Source organism: Neolamprologus multifasciatus, chromosome 1, assembly GCF_963576455.1.
Source record: "Neolamprologus multifasciatus chromosome 1, fNeoMul1.2, whole genome shotgun sequence".
Lineage (NCBI taxonomy): Eukaryota > Metazoa > Chordata > Actinopteri > Cichliformes > Cichlidae > Neolamprologus > Neolamprologus multifasciatus.
The window spans coordinates 25,625,527-25,647,325 of record NC_140439.1 but is presented as its reverse complement, the minus strand read 5'-3'; the positions used below and the strand labels follow the sequence as shown (position 1 = coordinate 25,647,325).

Sequence of the window (21,799 nt, the reverse complement as noted above, 5' to 3'; positions counted from 1 at the left end):
GTGAGAAAATCGACCAGTTTTGTCACACCTTTAAGTGACTGTGTGCATTTACAACATGTCTTCAATGCTCACGTCTCGGTGTATATGTGTAACCAGGGACAGCAAGCTGACCATGTTGCTAAGGGAGTCGCTAGGCAACATGAACTGCCGGACCACCATGATTGCTCACATCTCTGCCTCACCTAGAGATTTCTCAGAAACCCTCTCCACTATTCAGATTGCTTCCCGGGTGCTCCGCATGAAAAAGAAGAAAACTAAAGTCACAGTGGTGAGTTTTATTTCATTCTTCGTGCTTCATTAAAATAATAAAATTATCCAGATGTAGACAAGTAAAGTGCCAGGTATAATATCTTAAACAAACATAAATTACTTTTTTGACAGTTCATTTTATGCTGAAACACACATTGCCTTGACAGTGCACTGCAGTGTTTTAATTTTTGGAGTTTAGGTGAAAATCTTTTATAGAAGTTGAAACTATTTATTTGTGTTAATGACTTGCTTGTGCAGAGCTCATACAAAATCTTTTATCTTCTTGTCTCCGTTTGCTGCTGACACAAATTTACTTCGTACGCTCACAGATGTCAAAAGTGTTCTGCAGAAGAAAAAAGGTTAAAATGAGGGCTTCAGCTCTAAAAATAAAGAAGACATTTCAAGCCACAAGATACTCTATTACTAATATGCTAGACAAATAGGAGGAATTAAGTTAAACTGAACTGCAATGAAGTGAAGTTCTTATCTTCTGCCTTGGGTCCATATTAGTTATCCCCTCATCTCCTTCTTTCTGGTCTCTAACCTGTCAATTAAAAGGAAAAGGAAAAGGAAAAAAAGGACAATCTCACTTTGCAAATCTCAAAAGGAAATCATTTCTCCCTCATCACTCTTGTCTGCTTCCACTTTCCTTATTATCTGGGCTCTTCTCAGCAATACACATCCAGCTCCTCTGGGGGAGAAAGCTCTTGCGAGGAGGGTCGCATGCGTCGTCCGACCCACCTGCGACCTTTCCATCACCGTGGTGACTCCGACTCTGACCTTCCGTTGCTGCGACTCTCCAGTGACCCCGACGAATACTCCAGCAGCGAGCAGTCATGTGACACAGTCATCTACGTGGGTCCGAATGGAGCAGCTGTGTCAGACAGAGAGCTAACGGACAATGAGGGACCACCAGAATTTGTACCAATTATTCCTGCGTTGCTTCGAGGTAAAACTTCAGAGCAAAGCCAAAATCAGGCAGCAGGAGCACAGAACAAGGTAATTTGAAAATATTTGCATTTATAGATTAGACACTTAGCATTATTAAGTAGAATATTTGTGATGAAGAATAATTCTATAACAGGTGCAGTCTCAGCCAGACGAGCAGCCCAGTGGCCCCTCACAACCTTTGTCTCAAGCCTCTCAGTCTCTACTTGGTCAGCCGCTGGCTCCTGTCCCAGAGGAAGGAGCTGAATGTCTGAAGTGCAACACCTTTGCTGAGCTGCAGGAGAGATTGGACTGCATCGATGGCAGCGAGGAGGTGAAGAACCGTCTTCTGCTCTTGTTTTTGTTGTGATTGTGCAAATAAAAATCTTAGATACACAAAGGATGACATAGTATGATGGGATCTGTAATAGGGGGTCTATTGAAAGCTTGATAGCTATTTTTGTCAATTTATTCAGATGAAAAACAAGCGTTCTGTTTGTATCTACTCAGCATTTTGTTCATTGCGTGTCAGGCTTTTTTATTGTTGTTACAGCTGCTGTTTGTGGTGGCAATTTTCTGTCCCTTTCAATACTCATGTATTTCCATTTGTGTTTGGATATAACACATTCAAATTACTTTTCACAAATTACCTTATTGTGAAAATATTTACACAGAACCCCAATATTTGCACGGCAATAGCGCAGGTTGTTCGGAGCTCAAGTGATCTTTTTTATTCTCTTCCACCATCACTGAAGTTGTGATTAACAGTGTACTGTAATTTAGAAATAAAAGCGACACAATTTCAGAATTTTCCCTTTGATGATAGTCTGTTACTCTTCTGTTCACCATCGCTCTGTTCATTTTTGCAGGTGGCCAAGTTTCCCTTTGAAGAGGCTCCAGCTATCAAACAAGGGGTCAAACAAGAGGCATGTCCATCTTCATCTGTTCCAGCTGCTGCTCCTGCTCCAGCCCCTCCAGCTGTGTTGGATACAGAAGCCAAAACAGGTTCAATTATTATTAGGAATAATGATGATGCTTCCGTTCATATTTTGCATGTGCTGTATGTTAACATGTAAATCACCTTTGGGTCTTCTGTTTCTAGGACCTGCATGTGATGTAGGAGGTGCTGTGCAGGTGTCCAGGAGGAGGACCAACGACCAGCAGCTGCAGGAGATCAAGGAGGTGGTGGAGGAGGCTGAGCTGGCCCAGACAATGATCCACAACTTGACTCAGAGTTCTGGCTGCCCAACAGTTACGAGTACCAGAAGCATTACAGGAAGCAGCAGCATCACCTCTACCCCACTGCACAGAGCCAAGAACTCCCACCTACATGACAGGTAAGACCAGGTGGTTTAGATTCAGTACACTTTTTCATATGTTACCATTAGCCTTTAGGAAATATGTTTATATGTTTAATTCATGATTTATTGCTTTTACTGTCTCTCATTTGTGCAGTCGTGAGAGTCTGAATGTGGTGGGCGGCAATTGTGAAGGGAAGTCACGACCTCTAGGATCACCACGTCTTGGAATTGCCAGCCTGACCAAAACCTCAGAGTACAGGTGAAGCAAATATACAGTGAAGCATAGTGCTGATGGCAAAAATCTTCATTTTGTTTTGAGCAAAACTTGGAAAGTGTTAAATAAAGCTATGTACTAGAACTCTCAAGTGCTCTGATGTGTAAATGTTCAGCACAAAAAGTTCAGTTTGCGCAATCCAATTCATTTTTATCTTCCTTCTCAGGCCTCCATCATCCCCATCCCAGCGGTGCAAAGTGTATACCCAAAAGGGTGTCATTCCAGCAATGCAGCCTGTATCCTCAAACACTCAGGAAGGCCAGGCCCCGGATGCTTTGACGTCAGACAGTATGCTTTTCTTTCTTTTACACAGTTACGCTTTAGAACTGTGTTAATTTTTTTTTTTTAAATTTGTATACATATATATGCTATATATGGATATTACATTTAATTATTTTTACTTTTCCATTTCACTCCTTTCTCTTTTTATTTTCTTATCTCAGTTTAAGTTTCAGTTTAAATCTAAATTTTCCTTTGAAAATGTGAATTTTAGGTTAAATAGTAACACTTCATTACAACTACCTGTCACCACCCATCATAGTCATCTACTACAAGTAAAAATATCAGAAATAAGCTACAGTGAATTCTTGGCTGGTCAGTTCTAGGGTATCCTTTAGGGTGTATATGAGTTTCTTTTAAGATTACAAAAATAATTTTTGTATAGTGCTCCAATTTCACTAAAAAAGTGAATTTGTTCCCCCCATTTAATGTTGCATCCATTTGGATAAAGACCTGAGATAAAGACTAGAAGAATATTGGGGAAAAAAATCATTTTCGTTTTAAATGCAAGAAGTCTTACAAATACTGGTGAGTTGAGAAAAATCAGTAAGCAATTTTCAACTGATGTTTCAAGCATCATGATGAGAAACATTTGTTCTTATGTGCATCTCCCCGTTCATTAGCGGTGAATTCTTCCCGGGTAATGTTACTGCTGTTTTATATATGCTGGATGCATAAAGACACATGCTGAGTCACCTGTGTATGACACAGTTTATCTGCATAATAATCACTGGTTTGAACTTGTCTTCTCAGCGTGATGCCAATTTCCCTGCACTTGGAAAACAAAATAAATTACAATGCCAGATGTTTCTGATTCTACAGACAGTTTGGCTGCAGACAGTGGTCGTTCCTCCACAGAGTCCCCGCTGTCCAGGAGTTCTCCTGCAGGGATGAGCCCACAAGTCCGTGAGCCAACTCCATCGTTATCTGCCAGCCTGGGCTCAGCTGAGACGCTCTGCGATGATGATGTACCACCAATACCTTTGGATAGCAAGGATGGTAAGTTCCAGTAAACACAGCTTGTTTTAACATGAGGAAAAGTGGTGAGAAAGTACATTGTGGATAATCCTTGCAGTTTTAATGACAATAAGGCGCTCTATCAAAACCACATGCAGAAATGTCAAAACAGCTGTAACCTGTTAAGACTCAGGGGTTGTTCTAAAGGGTCTGGAACTGAATTGTTGGCGGGAGATCTCTTGATTATTGTGAGTTGTGTCAGAGAGGTTTCAAGGATCAGTTTACTTCTGGAGCATCCCTCAAATGCTTGATTGAATGTGGAACTCTGGAGACCAAGGGGAGTTTTTCAAATCTGGAGAGTTTGAAGACAGGGTGAATGTCTTTGGGCTCATGTTCCTCAGCAGTTTTCCCAGTACAGCAGGTAGCTACTGTCATCAGGGATGGATATTTGCATGTGAGGTGTGCTTGGTCTGCAGGAGTCATGGGTCTGAAGGTTATGTCCACATGAATGTAGGGACCCAGCATTTCCTAGAATAACATTGCATCGTGCCTGAATGACTCTTTTCCACTTTTAATGTTTTTTTTAGCTGATCGGCATATACATAAAGACCATGAAGAACTGAGAAATTAACTTTCGCTTTTTTCTATCTTTATATTTTCTTCCAGGAGTCTCAGGTTCAGCAGCATCTGCAGTAACACTTGGACCTCTTGTACTTGGGGATGATGAACTGGTGTACACTGTGGTTACTGGAGGTGAGGAGGACCTTGACATTACTGCTCTCATTGAGAATGAAGGCTTGGCTGGTCGTCCAGTAAGCATCATCAGCTTCAACAGTGACTGTGGCTCTGCAACTGCCCTCGCTACTGGCTCTCAACCCATTTGTACTGCTTTAGATGGAGTTGTGGAGGATCACATGCTTGTAGGTCCTGCAGCATCTTCGGGGGTTTCAGATGTTGTTGCCATGGCAGAGGTTAGTGCTACTTTGGTTCGAATTTGCATAAATAAAATAGATTTGACATTATTTAAACCTTAACAGCCACATTTTATAATTGTTTCTGGATTTCAAGATGTCATACTTGATTGGTTTTAGGTGGCAATGGCCAAGCTGCGGACAGAAGGTGAATCCTTAGCCACAGGAATGTCAAACTGTGGTTCACCCAACTCTTCCTGGGTGAGTGATCTGAGCGTGGGCAGCGAAGCTGATCAGTCTCTTCATAGCTTCAGCCAGTCCCAGAGCCAGCAAGGGGAGGCACTGGCTGATCCTGATCCCAACCAGAGCTTTGGAATTGAGACGCTGGGTGGTTATGAAAATGGTGGTACCCCAAGAAGAGGGAGTCTGGAAGGAGAAATGGTTCTGTCAGAGAACCAGAGTGATAAGGGTACTCCAAATAAAGAAAGGCTGAGAAAACTGCCTCCTTCCATGGCTAAAACTAACATCCAAATTCTGACAGGACCTGGCAACATGTCTCCTTTCAAGACCAACATCCTTGTTCACCCATGTGCAGCTGTCAAACCCATGGTTGTCCAGGAAGCCACCATCCTCTCCTCACCTACACAGGCCAACTTTATGAAAGATCCAGTCAAATCCAATGCAGCATTTATAGCATCTATTTCAAGTGAGATGAGCTTTGAAGACCCCTGGCTGAAACGTGGTACAGAAGAAGGAAAGTCTAAGGAAGGGAAACTGGAAAAGAGGGAGGCAGAGCATTCGAAGGGCCACTCAATAGATAAGGCAAATGGTGGGGGTGGTGATCATGGCAGTTCAAGTTCAGGTGGTGAGGTGGTGTCATTGCCAGACTCTTTTAAGCGAGTGGTGGATGGTTGTGAGATGGTGGCTGTTGTTGCCCAAGGTGAATGCCTGACTAGTGTTTATAACCCAGATATCCACCGTACAGCTAGTCTACCACGCGGATGGCACCGTGTCAACCGCCATGACGGCTTAGACAATGGAAGCGAGTACCGTAATCTTGGAGTCACCACTTCAACTCCTTGTAGTCCCCGTGCCACACTTGATCGCTGGGGATCCAATGGAAAGCAGGGCTTTTTCTCTCATAAAAAAGGAGGAATCCCACCGCTGCCGCCTGTACGAAAGTCCAGTCTAGACCAGCGGAACAGGGCAGCCAGCCCTCTCCAGCAAACCACACATGGAGTCTCATCGCAGGGGAACTCGGCAGATGATGCAGGGGTATCTGGCTGTGGGCCTGCAGGAGTAACTCGACAGCGAGGCTCCAGCATAGACAGTAGTAGACTTTTCAGTGCCAAGTTGGAGCAGCTTGCCAACAGAACCAACTCTCTGGGCCGAGTCCACAGCTCACACAGTGGTTCCCATCATTATGACTGCTTTTCCTTGGAGAGAGGTGAGAGTCTTAGAGGGGGAGGGGGAGTGAAGGGAGACAGCACCATGCCTCGCACTGGACGCAGCCTCAACCGTGCTGGATCACTATCTTCTTCTTCTGGAAACACCAGCAGCCTTTTCAGTGGCAGTACCAGTCCAAACAGCGCTCCACAGTCACCAGCTAAGACCAGCAGCCAGTCAAAGATATCAGCAGTTAGTAAGCTGCTGATGACCAGCAGTCCCAAGGCCAGGAGTCTGTCTGCCTCTAGCACCAAGACTCTGAGCTTCTCTACTAAGTCTTTAAGCCAAAGCTCCAGCCGGAGCTCCAGCCTTCCTCCGAATGGAAAGGTAGGAATAAATATTTCTTCAAAGTAAATGATCACATGCTCACTTTCTTTAACATCTGTAAACCACAAGCTCATCAGACAAAATTAGCTAAAATTATTTAAGACCTTCCTCAAACTGTGTTTAGCTTTAACGTCCATCCTTTAAAGCAGGGTCCCCAATCTCAGTCCACGAGGGCCGGTGTCCCTTCAGGTTTCAGATCTCACCCTGGGTCAACACACCTGAATCACATGATAAGTTCATTACCAGGCCTCTGGAGAACTTCAATACATGTTGAGAAGGTCATTTATCCATTTAAATCAGCTGTGATGGATCAAGGACACATCTAAAACCTGCAGGGAAACCGGCCCACGTGGACTGGGATTGTTGCTTTAAAGTAATTAAAGGATGTTGGCTTCCATTTCTCCTTCCATCCACCTAAACCACTTTACTTGTCTTTTTAGCCCCAAAGTTCAGTCCCGGCCCCTGTGCAGCAGCAGGGACCTGCCCCTGGGTCCTGGTCTACCCAGTCTCTGAGTCGAAGTCGAGGGGGAAGTCTGGCTGCTAAGCTTCCTCTTCGAGCTGTTAACGGTCGAATCTCAGAGCTACTCCAGGGGAGTGCTGGCTCCCGTTCCAGGAGTCATGTTCAGGGAGGAGGCACAGATCCAACAGAGGAAAGAGGGACGAGGTTTGTTAGTTTTATATCATAAAAGTATATTTACATATACTGTACACCTATTTAGTGGTTCCTATGGAAGCATTTTTCATTTATTCATAGAACAGCTAATATAAAATGCAAGATTAGATCCATATATTATGCAAGAGTAATTTTGGCAAGTAGTGATAATGTAAGGTGCAAACTATAAGGCAAAGTGACATTTAAGTTCATTCAGATAATAATCTGTTCGAAGTTATTTACTGCTTCCTATTTCCTTGTTCTCAGTGGAGGAGGAGGTGGAGCAGGAGGCGGTGGGGGAGATAGCCTGGGAGAGGAGAGGGCAGCAGTGGTACAAACACTGCCTTCTCCCTACAGCAAGATTACAGCTCCCAGAAAACCACACCGCTGCAGTAGCGGCCATGCTAGTGACAACAGGTACAAGCTTTAGGGCTCTGAGGAATTTGAAACTTAAATTTCACAAAATAAAACATGTTTTTTTTCTGTATTTTGCATCATCTCTAACTGTGATCTCATAATGCCTCTAACAGCAGTGTGTTGAGTGGTGAGCTCCCTCCGGCAATGGGGAAGACGGCTTTGTTTTACCACAGTGGAGGCAGCAGTGGGTATGAGAGCATGCTGAGAGACAGCAGTGAGAACACAGGAAGTACCTCCTCTGCTCAGGACTCCCTCAGTGAGCACAGCTCAGCCACCACCTCCTCCCGACGGAGCTCCAGAAGCAGCAAGAAGAGCAGGAGCAACACAGGTCACAACACAAATTTTCAAAACATAAACATAAACATCTTCACCCCTCAACTAAAGCCTGATAATCTGCTTGCTATTCTTTATAGGAAGGCAAATTTAGGATTTTCCTCAACATAACTAGTGGTAATTTCTTCTGAACAAGTCGAAGTGTCTTAGGACTCCTAATTAAGCTGGCACAAGCACAAGCGTTAAAAACGTGAAATTAAATACACCGTGTGCTAAAACCACCCAGATGGCTAGTTTTTATAATTACATGAATAAATATATATCTAAAATCTGTACCATTTCTATTCAATGTATCCTCAATGTGTGATGTTTACCCACTTTTACCATATTAACTTTTACAAACAATTTTTTTTCAAAACAACAGTAACATAGAAGTGCTGGAAATAGAAATAGACACCTTTGTGATGTTGAAAAGCACTGTAACAAAAGAAGCGAACAGTTAAGGGAAATGTGAAGAAAGCTGTGGCTACAGGAGGTGCTGGGTAAGGTAAGGTGACCCTGACCAGTCATCTGTGAAATGGTAAAAGGGAATCTGCTGGTGTAGGCTGTAATGAATATATATTCACCAGAACAGAACACAGAGAGCTTGCTAATGTGCCTGCCAAATTACTGTCTATTGGTTAAGCATGAGGATTGATATGTGCATAAAAAATCAGATTGAAGAGAGGCAGCTCCTTCCAGTGTGTGTCTAATTATTGATTCGAAAGGGAATTAGCCTTTCCATCCAAGTGTGCGGGAAGCAGTCTCACCTCCTGCCATGCAGCGTAAACTCCGGGTTTACTCTCATTTTGCTTTCACCACAACCGATTCTGTGGATCAAAGAGCCACTTCAGTGCCACAAGATGACACAAAGGTGTGAAGGATTATTCTATGTTTATTGTGAATCAAGGTGAAGCCAGTAAGCGAGAAACGATTGATACAGTTGAGCCCCGGTGATAGAAAACTGATTATACTCTTAATAATAAAAAGGCAGAAGGAGCATGTGTATAAAGGACCGAGGCAATATCCAGCTGAAATGTTAATTACATCTCCAGCTGAGTCTCTCTTTTTATCCTTGATTTTCATTAGACTGGATTCATGTGCTCATTCATTCACCTCTCTCCTCATATTCCACGTATTCACCCCATCTCTCTGTCATTCATCCAGCTCGCTTCCCTCGCATCTTCCTCTCCCCGCAGACTCAATCTTTCTCTGTCCCGTTCTATGCTGCTTCCTAATGAAATACAAATGTCTCTGCTTGACCTTTATGCGCTGCTTCGAGACCAAAAGACAGCTGCAACCTTATTAAAATCAGCACTTCCTCTCCTCTCTCTCACACATACCTTATCACTGACTTTCTGGTGAATCTGATAACTCTCATTCCTGTTGACATGTCTGGAAATTTCTATGCAAAGCGCACGTGTGTTCAGTGTTGCGCAGTGGTTAGATTAGAGACTGACCCGCTGCTATTATCTATGAGCTCTACCTGCTTTTTTATTTATCTCACTTCACTTCTCCATTATCAATTTCACATTCTGTCTCGCGCGACAGTTTTCTTTTGTCCCCTCCTTTATGTCTCTCTCCAGTGAGTCTTTTATCTGTCTTCCTCCCCTCTCCCACCGATCATGTCTGTGCAAAACAAGAAAGGTATGCCTACTGAGTCAACCGACACTTAAGGGGTTTTATTGTGTTCAAGGAAGAATCTGAAATTTGGAAAGATGTCTTTTTTCTTAGCAGAGAGATGTCAGATATATTGCAGTTCAACGTAAGACTAAAGCTAAACTGCTGTACTATAAAATAGTTCAAGTAATGTCTCCCATTTTTTTCTTCATTGCTACACAACAAATATGATTTAACAGAAATTTAAGAATGTGTCAAATGTGTTAAATCAAAAAAGATCATATAGCTATGTCTGAAGACCCCGAGGGTGAATATTGGTCATTTCATTGCTGTAGTTTCACATTGTTAGTACAGGGTTGGGCCTGTCTTTGCCTTCAGAGCTTTTTAATTCTTCATGACAAAGATTCAATAAAGTCCGGGAAACATTCCTCACAGATTTTAATTCATATTGACATGATATCGTCACAAATTAGCTTGAGATCTGGTGTACGTGAAGGGTGCTTGACTACACTAAATTCATTGTTGTGTTCAGGAAACGCATTAAAGATGATTTTAACTTTGTAGTGTGATATCCTGCTGGAATCAGCTATTAGAAGAAGGGTACAGTGTGATCATAAAGGGGTAAACATGGTCAGCTACAATAGTCAGGTAGGCTGTGTCATTTAAGTTATACTAAATGGGTGCTGTCACTACCACCAGCAGCTTGAACCCTTGATGCACAGCATGAAGGATCTATGCTTTCATGTTGTTCACACCAAACTCTGACCCAGGAGCAGTTTTCTGATCTTCTATTGCCCAATTTCTGTGAGTCTGGGTGATTTACAGCCTCAGTTTTCCGTTCTTAGCTGACAGAAGTAGCACCCGGTGTGGTTTTCTGCCATCTGCTTCAGGATTTGACGTGTGCATTTGGACATGCACTTCTGGATACATCGGTTATAACAACTGGTTATTTGAGTTACTGCTGCGTTCTTATTAGCTCAAAGCAGTTCAGTTATTCTCTTCTCTGTGGGTTCTGTTTTTTTTTTTTTTTTTTTTTTTTTTTACCATTATCAATAAACTCTAGAGATAGTTGTATGGGAAAACTCCAGTAGGACCATGTGCCATTAAAGGTTCTCAGTCATCCAAGTCATCGTAGTCTAAGAAGTTTGGAAAGAAAAAGGCGTCTGGACTTCTTTAAGTTGCTTGAAGATGTTTCACCTCTCATCCAAGAAGCTTCTTCAGTTCTAGGGTCAAATAGTGGAGAGTCCCAGATTTAAGCCCTGTGGGCGTATCCCCCCAAGAGGGACAAATATCCATCATTGCATATGCCACATGTTCCTTTACTAAAATGATATGCTGCTTCCTAAATGTGAAGTTTTGTTTTCCTGCAAACTGCCCAATAACAATGCACCTTGTGTCCCTCTTGGGGGGATACCCCCAAAGGGCTTAAATCTGGGACTCTCCACCATTTGACCTTAGAACTGAAGAAGCTTCTTGGATGAGAGGTGAAACGTCTTCAAGCAACTTAAAGAAGTCCAGACGCCTTTTTCTTTCCAAACTTCTTAGATTTAGGTAGGACCAGTACATCTGGCAGGAGCTCACTGAGTCACTTCAGACCTCCTTTGTCCCCATTCTGATAGTTGATTTGAACCTTATCACTTTTGGGTATTACTACACCCTAGAATTATTTGAGTGAATAATAAAGTTCAGCACTATAATATCAGTATTTGTTTTTCCATTTTTATTTAGCTTAGTTTCATTTAGCCTTTTTCTTCTGTTCATCCACACCCCACCTGTGGTGGCTTTGTGCCACACCACTAGGGACTGATGGACTGTTTGAGGATTATGGAGCTAAACTAACGGTGATCTTGAGAGTAAAACACACTGCAAGCAAACTAAGCATATGAATGAGATAAAACAAGCAGAGTTGAAAAATTCTTTAGAACTTTGTATATTTAGGAAAAACCTGCATCAGATCGGCTCAGATCAGTTATTTTTTAAACATATTCAGCTTTTTTTGCACTATATAACCTGGCACTTCAATGCTATATAAAATGCACCAAAAAGTAGAATGTATATAACTCCAAACATGCGATATTTCTTCAATTAGGATTAAAAAAGGGTAAAGAAAAGACACTTTTTATTCTGCCGTTCATATGAACAGTTTATCGTCTTAGCTCAAAACTTCACTATTCCTGTCGTCAGTGTGTAACAGTCTTTCAGTAATCTTCTTTTTATTTGTTCTTTTAGGTCTCCAGCGTCGACGTCTGATCCCAGCACTAACCTTGGACTCCTCTTCATCATCGCCTTCTCACCGTTCTTCCAAACAAGCCATCACTTCCTCTTCTTCCTCCTCCTCCAGCCCTGGTGCATGCTGGGTCGACGGGCCACTTGGGCCACCTGCACCCTCAAACCTCCGGGCAGTGACCGCAACAACAGAAACCTTTGAGATCAAGGTGTACGAGATAGATGATGTTGAACGGCTGCAGAAAAGGAAGGACAAAGGAGGGACCAAGGTGAGAGGGAGGAAAGACACCTGAGCTACACAGCTGTTGTAGGTCAAGTGGTGGAGCAGGTCAACAAATTGCAGGGTTGGAGATTTGATCCTTGTCTCTTCCTGCCCGTATGTCAACACGTCCTTGAGCAAAAATCTAAATTGCTGTTTGTGTATTTAAACCCAGGGGGAAAATTATTACTGTGGACAATGACGGTGTGTGATGGGCAGAAAGTAAAAAATTCAGGCATATAAGAGTCATCACAAGGTGCGTTGTTATTGGGCAGTTTGCAGGAAAACAAAACTTCAAAATAGGAAGCAGCATATCATTTTAGTAAAGGAACATGTGGCATATGTAAAGATGTATATTTATAATATCACTCAGTGAGTTTGCATTAGAGCTAAACTGAAGCCTAGAGAATAACATTAATGTCCGGTGCTATCTTGTCTCCTTGGAGCCAGGCGAGGCTCCAAATATTAGCAGGGTGGAGGAGGAGAGTGTAGCTAGAAGCTAACAGACGACTTACATTTAAAGCAGTTTACTTAATGTGAGAGTTTGTGCATTAAGATTTAAAACCATAAAGAAAATATATTTTCACTTTCTTGGATAGTGGAATCCTCTGAGGGTCTACTGGTATTACTTTCAAAGAACAGGACAAAAATTACAGTGAACCCAAAACTGAATAAGACACGCTGATGAAAAGCAAAACCATCTATGGAAAAGTTCTGCATACACCACCAGCAAGTGATGACAAAAGAAAATTAAACGTTATTACAACATATCATAATCTAAGCAAGATTTTATTGTTGTCAATGCCATTATCAGTTCTGCCTACAGATCTCATTGGTTGTCAGTTCCTCCTTTCCAGGATTAACGTAGCACTTTATTATGACTGACTCTGAATATAGGGTAGAATCAGAGTAGAAAAACAGCCTAAATCAGACTTGGTTCTGCTGAAACCTCAGTAATGAGATCAACCATGACAGTAAGTGATTTATTATTCAGATGAACCAGACAATTTGGCACCAGTTCTCAACTAAAACAGGTTCTTGGATTCCAGCTTTACTTCCGGCTTACCTCATCCAAACAGTATCTCTCATTCTCTCTCTAAAGCCTAAAAATAGCCACTAATACACTGATTAGGAAGAGTGAACTAATGACACCAGAGTGACTAGAACATTTAATGGAATTTGTAATGGAAGTTGATACTGGGAGTGTTTTTGGAGCCACCACTCAGCAATCCTTGGTTACGATGGTTGTTGCCACTTGATATTTGTACATGCGGTGTTCAGAGCTGACACATTTTAAAAATATCTAGTTCCCACCGGACTACAGTTATGTAGGAGGCTGACTAGGAAGCACGTGTAAAAGAGGGAGGAAGAAGAAAATAGCAAAAAACGTTTAGGATTTATTATGGTTGACTGGACGGGAAGGATGAATGGATGTCTTTAGAAGAGTGAAGGAGAAAGAGAGCAGAAGGGCAAGATGGCTATTGCTCTTGATTCCAGTGACACTGATGTGATGAATAATGGTGGTGAAGCACATTAAAAAAAAACAATAAGTGTTGGACACTGCTGCTAATGGAAAACCAGAAGAGGAAGCTGGTGGTTGGGCAATGGATGAAAAAGGATGTGTGTTGTTGTGACAGTGTGGAAAGAAACCAAAAGGTTTTAAAAAATACAACAGCGAGGATTTTCAGAACATGAATAGCTCAACATTAGCATTTAGTTCTGTGTGAACAGTGAACTTTTTAAATAAATCTACATAACTTGGCTTACTTAAAAAAAACGATTCTAAATTCTGAGGACTTTGCAGAATAAAATTGTTAAACTTAGGAAATTGTTGTAAATGAATGCAGGTTTTGGGGGGTTTCCACTGTTAAACCTTTATGTGATCAGAGGAGAGAGCACTGTGAGCACTGGAAAAGAGAAATGGAGAAAAAGCATGAAATATAGATTTTCCCTGCAGCAACCTTAGGAAAGCCACAATCGTGTTCCAGTGAAAGCTGCTCAGTGTCCGAAGGCGCTCAGCTGCAGCCACAGTGGGAGACGATGAGGTGCGAATGTATTTAACTGTGTGAATTTTAAGCGTGCTGCTGCTGAAGGAGACCCACCTGTGTATCACAACATGCTCCTCTGAAAAAATAAAGCTAAATAAAATCCGTGTCTATCTGTCTGCCTTCTCTGTGTGTCAGGAGGTGGTGTATGTCAGTGCCAAGCTTCGTCTGTTGGAGCACCGCCAGCAGCGAATCAGTGAAGTCAGAGCCAAGTACCAGTGTCTCAAGAAAGAACTGGAACAAACCAAACAGTACTTGATGCTGGAGCCACACAAGTGGACCACTGAGTGTAAGTGTGGACCTCTGACACATCAGGGAATATAAGTCTGTGTGTGAGAGAGAGCAAAGGAGGTTAGAAACTGTTTAGGATTTTAGTGGAGGATTATTCTGAAATAAATAAGCCTATTATGTTTAAGTTATGATGCATATTTTTATATTTTACATGACTCATGTTAATTACTAATGCTGTGCTACATGAATGCTGGTTCATTCTTCAGACAAATACATTCTGTCATTTCATTATTAAAAATATGAAGTGACTGGGCATTATAGATTTGACTTCAATAGACACAAAAATGCATTTGTGGGAAGGATTGTGTTGTTGCAGATTGATGCATCTGATGGGGCAAACTTGCACCATACGAAATAATGTTTTGCTTTGTTGTGTTTTTTGTAAAGGTGTGGCTTAATTGCCCTCAATTGCACTGTAAGGACATTTTCTTACTACTGTGCAATTTAGTAAATCAGAATCATCTAAACAGGCTTTTGCATACAATCGGCATACCGCCATGCCCTAATCTTCTTTTTAAGAAAACACATTTAATAATAATAATAATTATCAATAAGTAGTAGTGATTCAATACAGCTGTGTTTAAATTTGCTAAGATAGCTAGCCGTCATTTCTTTGAATAAATGGTCAGAGGCACTTTTTGTACATTTTTTGCAAAGTACAAACAAACTCAGGTATGAAAAAAATGGATAAATCTCTGATTTGTGTGTGAATTGTGATGTGAATCCTAATCATAACAGTTGTTGTATAATAATGCAGATTTTACATATGTAGCAATAAGCTACATCAGACTTAATTATTCTGTTATGTACCTATTGGGCTGTATATGAGTTAAAAGTGCAACCAACATAATGAATCATGCAACCATAAAAGAAGGGCTGGAGTTCCTATTGATCCTCTGAGATCTTATTCTACGCTGCTACGTCCCACAGATGGGGGAGGGTGGTCTTGAAGATTCTCTCAGCTAACAGACCACCTGCTTGGTGCAACTAACCATCCAGGTGTTGATACTCCCACTCAAGATGCAGGTGTAGAAGTTCCTGTGCACCCTGAGTGGGAGTTTAAAGTCTCTTAGGCAGCTGAGATGCTATAGGTGCTGATGGGCTTTCTTCACCAGGGATTTCATGTGTCAGGACCATGGCAGGTCCTTTGTGATGTAAACACTACCGTATTTAAAGTTATCTACCCTCTTCACATGGGCCACAAATATGCAGAGGGCCAAATTTCCTCTTCTACTCTCTCATAAAGTCGATTATGAGGTCCTTGGACTTGCAGGGATTTAGCTGAAAGTTTTTCTCTTTACATTATTCGATAACCTGAGACACGCAGGCAATGCCATCACTGTTTGATATCAAGCCCATTACAGCTATGATGTTGGAGTCTGAGGTGCTCACAACAGTGACCGGTGTAGAGAGATGATTAACTCATTGGCCGCCTTCTTTTTTCTGAAATCATAATTGTTATTAATTATTTACTATGACATTTATCATTATTCCATTTTAACAATAACATTTAAAATATAACCAGTGGCACCTTTTTAATTATTAAACCCACATTCAACAGCACTTTATCAAGGAATGATGTATTTTCTCCACCTTTCTATTTGTGTCCAGTTGAGCTGCAGCAGGCCTATGAAGTGGACTCATTGGAGTATTTGGAGGCTCTGGAAACAGTGACAGACAAACTGGAGACCAGAGTCAACTTCTGCAAAGCCCATCTTATGATGATCACCTGCTTTGATGTGTCCTCAAGGCATCAGTAGACAGATGGAGGGATGGAGAAGTGGCCTCGACGATGTCAATGTCTAGACCATTCCCCCTGACTAATCAAACACATTTAGAAAATATTTAACTGCAGCTCGACAGTTGGAAGGATGAACACAGGAATAGACCGACCGCATGATCCTGCATATTATTCCAGCGTCTTGTCCAGATGTGAGTAAGCAGAAGGCCAGGTGGCCGGAAAAATCAAAAGAAGATTTACGGAGAAAAATTAACAGAAAAACAGAGACAAGATTTGTAGATTTGTTTGCTGGGGCTTGGAAACAACCTCAGAAACTATCTAATGGACGGGCTACTTTCAATCAGAGAAAATATGGCTGCCCAAATAGTGTATGAGAGTCTAAAAAGACATGTTAAACCAAGTAACCAGAGAACAAAATAATTGGACCGCAGTGACACGCAGTGAGTCAAACTTTGAAAGAATGTACCGAGAGCAAAGAAAAGGCTATAGCTGAACAAAAACTGCCATTTTTTAAGAAGGAGAAAGCTAAAGTTGAAGTGCAAGAGAAGAATAATTTCCACATCTAACACATTTTGGAAGAACATTTTTTACATGGTTAAAAGCCTTTGGCTGCAAATACAGAGTGCTGACTACAGAATGGCCTGGTATTGTTGTGCAGCAACTAAAAGAGACTAACCGAGAGAGAATGACAAGAGGACGAAGGAAAAGATTTAGAAGTGCCTTGTGAACATTTCAACAATACCAAGACCAAGTCTCCTTCTCTCTAACTTTGTGTACAAGTAAGTATGGTGCTAGTATAGAAACATCCAGAAAAGATCAGTGTCCTTGGAAGCAGTTTTCATTTTCTTTTCTAAATGTGATGTTTTACTGTGGGTCAGTGTTTCACTATATGATAAACAAACTAATAATGTGTGTTTCAATGTATGGTCTTTGGTACATTGATTAGAGATCAGAGAAACAAAGTTAAAGTGGACCTGTTATGCTCTTTATTTTTACTCTCGGACTCCACAGGAGCCGCTTTGCATGAGTAACAGATCAAAATAATCCTTATTTATTTTATACTGGGCCTCAGTGAAGTGCTCTCAGTTCATCCTCTGAGAGAAAAACCATTTTAGTTCTTCGTACTTATTCCCAACAGGAAAAGCATAATAGGTCCCCTTTAAAGGAAAACTACAGATTAACTTAATTAAACTTGGAAGGACCAAAAGCCTAAAGTTAAAAGCATTAAACATTTTTCCAGGACACAAAGTTACGTGTGTTTAAAGAAAAACACTGAATCTGGTATCCCATGGTGTCGTTTTTACTTTGGCTTTACTCACAAACAGAGCACATGTGACTCTTGGCCCTCCGGGGCATTCATACACGATGTTTCCGTCGATAGAGATTTTTAATGTTCACAAAGCTATGAAATGTCAGAAGGTAGTAGAGGTGAAAACACTTCTCTCTGATCTGGTGTTAAATACAACCAACGACTGACTCCCTGCCTCCCTGCCTGACTCACAGGCAGTCTGTCTGTTATTCGTATCTGTGTTGTTCTGCTCTATTCTAAAAGAAACTGAATGATTTGTCATTGTGTGTGTTTTATAATAAGGTATCCTTTTTTATTTGAGTGCAATGGGACCATGTAGAGACTATGTACGATAGTAGCATTGAGCAGGATAATCGAAATCTGAAGACATATTTATAGATAAATTGTGAGGGACACACAGGTGCGTCAAAATACTGTGTTTAACATTTAATTATAATGAAACAAGGTAGTAGATTTAATCAATATTTTGGAACTACAGTTATAGGGTGTTTAAACACTTCTAATATCCCCTATATTGTAAAGGACAATTAAATTATATAAAAAAAATTAAAGGAACCTAATTAAAAAGGGAGGAGACGAGCTTAAAAAACATAGTTCTCTGCCTGGTTCCACTTTTTGGATGGATAGCAACTCCTAAGATTTGTTAGTATTATTATCTATGGTGCTTGAGATACTTATGATCTAAATGTTTGTACAAATATAAATATATGAAAGAGTCCATTTCCCCTTGAAACACGAAACAACGCCTTTCAAATGCTTCTTCTACATCACTGTCATCGTGTCTGTTGTTGTCGAGCAGAGAGCATTATGGGAGAGCGACTTGAGAGCAGTGGAAATGATGTCACCGTATTGGTGTAATTTGTCAAAAGCGTTGTAGTGCTGATTTTTTTCTCCACTAAGAGCAAAAAACCAGAACGTGCTGTCGCTGAAACAGAAAATACAGTGAAGTTTTTATCTTCACGTGGATCTGAATGAGGAAATGATTTCATGTAGTGCACACTGGCAGGGATAGCCAAGAGATAATCTAGTGAGAAATTACCCCTGAGAGCAAGACGCTTTTGACAAACATGAGAGGCTTATTTTGTTTTTTAACAGCATCTCTGATCATTTCCTGTTTTTACCCCCGTGTTCATCGTGCAAGTCATGAATGAAAGTTTATTTATTTGAGTTGCTACTTAATGTTCTTATTTATGTACACCTCATGATCTTACAAAGTTACTATGCATTGATGAAAAAGAAAAATAACTGTACATACTTTGCTAAGCCCATGCCATATATAAATATATATACTGTGCACATATCATATATGCCATCATTTTTATTTTAGATATTTTTTTTGTTGTTGCTTTCATTTGCTCCTGTTGTTCCTCTTGAGGATTTCAATGGGTTTGGTTCCCCAAACATTCACATGCAGAACACGGATGCTAGTTGATTACATGCAAATCAGAAGCCTTCCAGTATGAAGGCAGCTGTGTTGCTTTAAGAGAAACGTCTGTGTCTTATGAACTGCAGCTCTGTGTAATTAGCAGCGAGTGTTTTGGGAAATCTAACCTCTAAATGAGCTAATGGCTTGTATTGAACTATCCTTTTTAAGATGCTATGTGGGAGGTTTCTTCCTTGATATGTTACTGCCAAATCTAATGGGATATCCCTTTATTATTGTAGTAATAATCAAAAATTGCTAGAAACTATTACAGCTAAAAGAATAGCGGGGTGTTTTAAATCAAGTTATTCACAGATTTCCATCTGCAAAGTCACTCTGTAAGGCACAACATAAGCATCACATGATCTATGGAATAAACTGACAAATATGCTGTGCTGGTGCATATTTTGTAGACACCTTTAAGAATTATAATGTGCTATCTGTAAATCTCACACAAGGCATCTTAGGGAGCATTGTGTGTTAAAGTCTGGGTCAGACCACATTTACCAAAAACAGATGTTATCGTTAGCATTAGGAGTCAACTTCTGCTTTGCTCAGTTGTAAGACACAGGGTCAGTTGTTTGAAGATCTCTGGATAACTAAAAAAATTTAAAAATCACTTTTCAGTTCCAGTCTCTTGATAAAAATGCCAGTTGTGAGACATATTCATGCTAAATACCCTCAGTAATTCTATTTAAAACAACACATTATCAGTGTAAATGCGGAACAAATGGTGCGCAGGAGTCTCGCTGTGCTCATATTGTCCACTGCAGATTTACCGTTTTTGTGAAATCTGGTCTGACATATGGTAAAGATGGAAGAAAAAGATGGAGGGATGTAAATAAAGGAATGTATTAAAAGAGTTTCACACCTGATGCTTCATTCTTTGCGCACAGAATAGACGAAGTAGTGCGCAGATGTCCACAAGGCGTGCTGTTTCACTTCTGATGAACTAAAAATCTTTTGCATTACGACTCAAGCTCATCAGAAATTTAAATGATGTAACATGGAACACGTAACATTGTACGTTATTGCATTGGGCTCTTAGATTTACATAAACAAGGGACTGGGACAACTCAAAAATATCATTTAGTTTCCAGAGCATGTGTAAATGTGGACCTCGAGTACCCTGTAGGCAGCTTTTCTGTGACATACAGTAATGCCCTGTTGAGCCTGCTTTGATCATCAATGCACGGCAGGGAACAGGAAGGAGGAGAAGGCAGGAATGGGAGCGAGGAGAAATAATAGATTAGAGACGAGAGAAGAATAAAGGTAGCAAAGGGAGAAATGCAAGAAGAAAGGGAGACAAGTGAGAAAGAAGAGGAGTGCTACTGCTTTTTATGCAAGAAGAGAGGAGTGACAAGAAGAAGAACCAAAACTGTACAAGAGAAGTAGGTGAAATTATTCAATATAAGATTACAGTGTACTGAATTTTAAAAGTGTAGCAAAAGAAGGATCCTTTAGGTGAAATGTAACTAATACTATGAGATAACTGCAGAAGAGCTCAACTCAATACTACAATTCTTGTAGCTGCAACATAAGCCCACCGTGCTTGACAGCTGATAAGAGTGCGTTGAATTATGTCCATCAGCATGTCCACTTTGGTCTCATCTAAGCACGTTGTTCTAGAAGTCTTTTGTTAATTAATTATAATCTTACAAAAACCGGCCATGTTTTGTTTTGTTTTTTGGAGTGTACACACAGCCTAAGAAATTGGGAACCAATGAATGCAAGAACAGTGACTCTAGCATAGCTAAAAATCCTCAAAAAGCAAGTGTGCAACTTTTAGTCAACATGCAGAGAACAGGTTTAAGTGTTTTCAGGTGACTGCAGTAATGGTAGTTACTATTAAGCTTCACAGTCTTTTGATTTAAGAGCCTGCTCTTAAATCAAAGGACTGAAAAAGCCACAGCGTTCTCATCCTCACAGCCTCAAATACTGTATTTTGGCAAAGCTGCTAGCATCGCCAAATTACATGTGACTACTAACTTGTCACATGTGGACACTTAAAGGACCTCTTGGTCTTTCATTTAAACACGCTGGGTAAGCATCATTGTGCTGCAGGGTTAATGCTTGGCTTTTTTTTTGCTTTTAATTATCTAAATATAATCAAGTACTGAAGCAGAAGTGAGTAAAAGCAAACATAAGTGAGCCAAAACCAAATAAGACACAAATCCCACACTTCTGGCAGGAAAACTTCTGACTTTTGTATCTCTAAGAAAAGGTAAATTATGGAGAGGAGAGTTATTAAGATGGAGCAAGAGGAAATGAATAATATTAGCAGATAGTGAGTAAGGTGACAGTAAAGGTGAGGTGGTGCAGGGGGAGGAACAGTGACATAGAGTGTCTCTGAAAATGAGAATGAAAATGTGAAAATTAAAAAATGGGGCTGAGTAAATGGTAGAGGTGGGAATGAATTGAGGTGGAGAAAGAAAAAAAAACAAACACATTTGGTGTTCTTTATTTCTGTGTGGTCAGGTTGCCTGCCGAGACGTGCAGTGAAAGAGAAAGAGAGACTCCGGCAAATAGAGAATTTCATTTGAAAGCCTTTGGGGAGTGAGAGAGAGATATAAATGGGGAAGAAAGACAGTGAGTGACAGAGAGGGAGAGACAGGAGGTTATAGCTAAGAAACACTAAATCTCATTTGATGGATGTTATATGGGAAAAGTGAGCGAGTGAAGGACTGAAAGCAACAAAACCAATGAAATGAGTAATGTAGGTAGGAGCGGTGCAGCAGCACAGACGGCTCCCACAGGCCATTCACTCCACTAGGGTCCACTCAGTCTTTGAAACACAGTAAGCTTGCATCGTTTCTCTCTTCAAAGTTGAAAA

The 21,799-nt window shown here is 40.8% G+C and overlaps 1 protein-coding gene across 2 annotated transcripts in view; it reads left to right on the top strand.

Annotated features, from left to right (window-relative positions):
• The window catches only part of kif26ba (kinesin family member 26Ba), a 104,483-nt gene extending 84,902 nt beyond the window's left edge, over positions 1 to 19,581 (top strand). The window contains exons 12-28 of one of the 2 annotated variants that reach the window (XM_085168164.1): positions 97 to 268; positions 922 to 1,248; positions 1,334 to 1,510; positions 2,046 to 2,181; positions 2,279 to 2,513; positions 2,632 to 2,736; positions 2,918 to 3,039; positions 3,853 to 4,029; positions 4,654 to 4,740; positions 4,882 to 4,958; positions 5,079 to 6,671; positions 7,112 to 7,335; positions 7,591 to 7,740; positions 7,854 to 8,068; positions 11,902 to 12,167; positions 14,341 to 14,491; positions 16,105 to 19,581. In XM_085168164.1, the coding sequence (XP_085024290.1) occupies positions 97 to 268; positions 922 to 1,248; positions 1,334 to 1,510; positions 2,046 to 2,181; positions 2,279 to 2,513; positions 2,632 to 2,736; positions 2,918 to 3,039; positions 3,853 to 4,029; positions 4,654 to 4,740; positions 4,882 to 4,958; positions 5,079 to 6,671; positions 7,112 to 7,335; positions 7,591 to 7,740; positions 7,854 to 8,068; positions 11,902 to 12,167; positions 14,341 to 14,491; positions 16,105 to 16,253 (4,363 nt within the window). In that variant the 3' untranslated portion in view covers positions 16,254 to 19,581. Of the gene's footprint in view, positions 1 to 96; positions 269 to 921; positions 1,249 to 1,333; positions 1,511 to 2,045; positions 2,182 to 2,278; positions 2,514 to 2,631; positions 2,737 to 2,917; positions 3,040 to 3,852; positions 4,030 to 4,653; positions 4,959 to 5,078; positions 6,672 to 7,111; positions 7,336 to 7,590; positions 7,741 to 7,853; positions 8,069 to 11,901; positions 12,168 to 14,340; positions 14,492 to 16,104 lie in introns of both variants that reach the window. The other variant, XM_085168157.1, reaches the window with a different exon arrangement.
• The last annotated feature ends 2,218 nt before the right edge of the window (positions 19,582 to 21,799 follow it).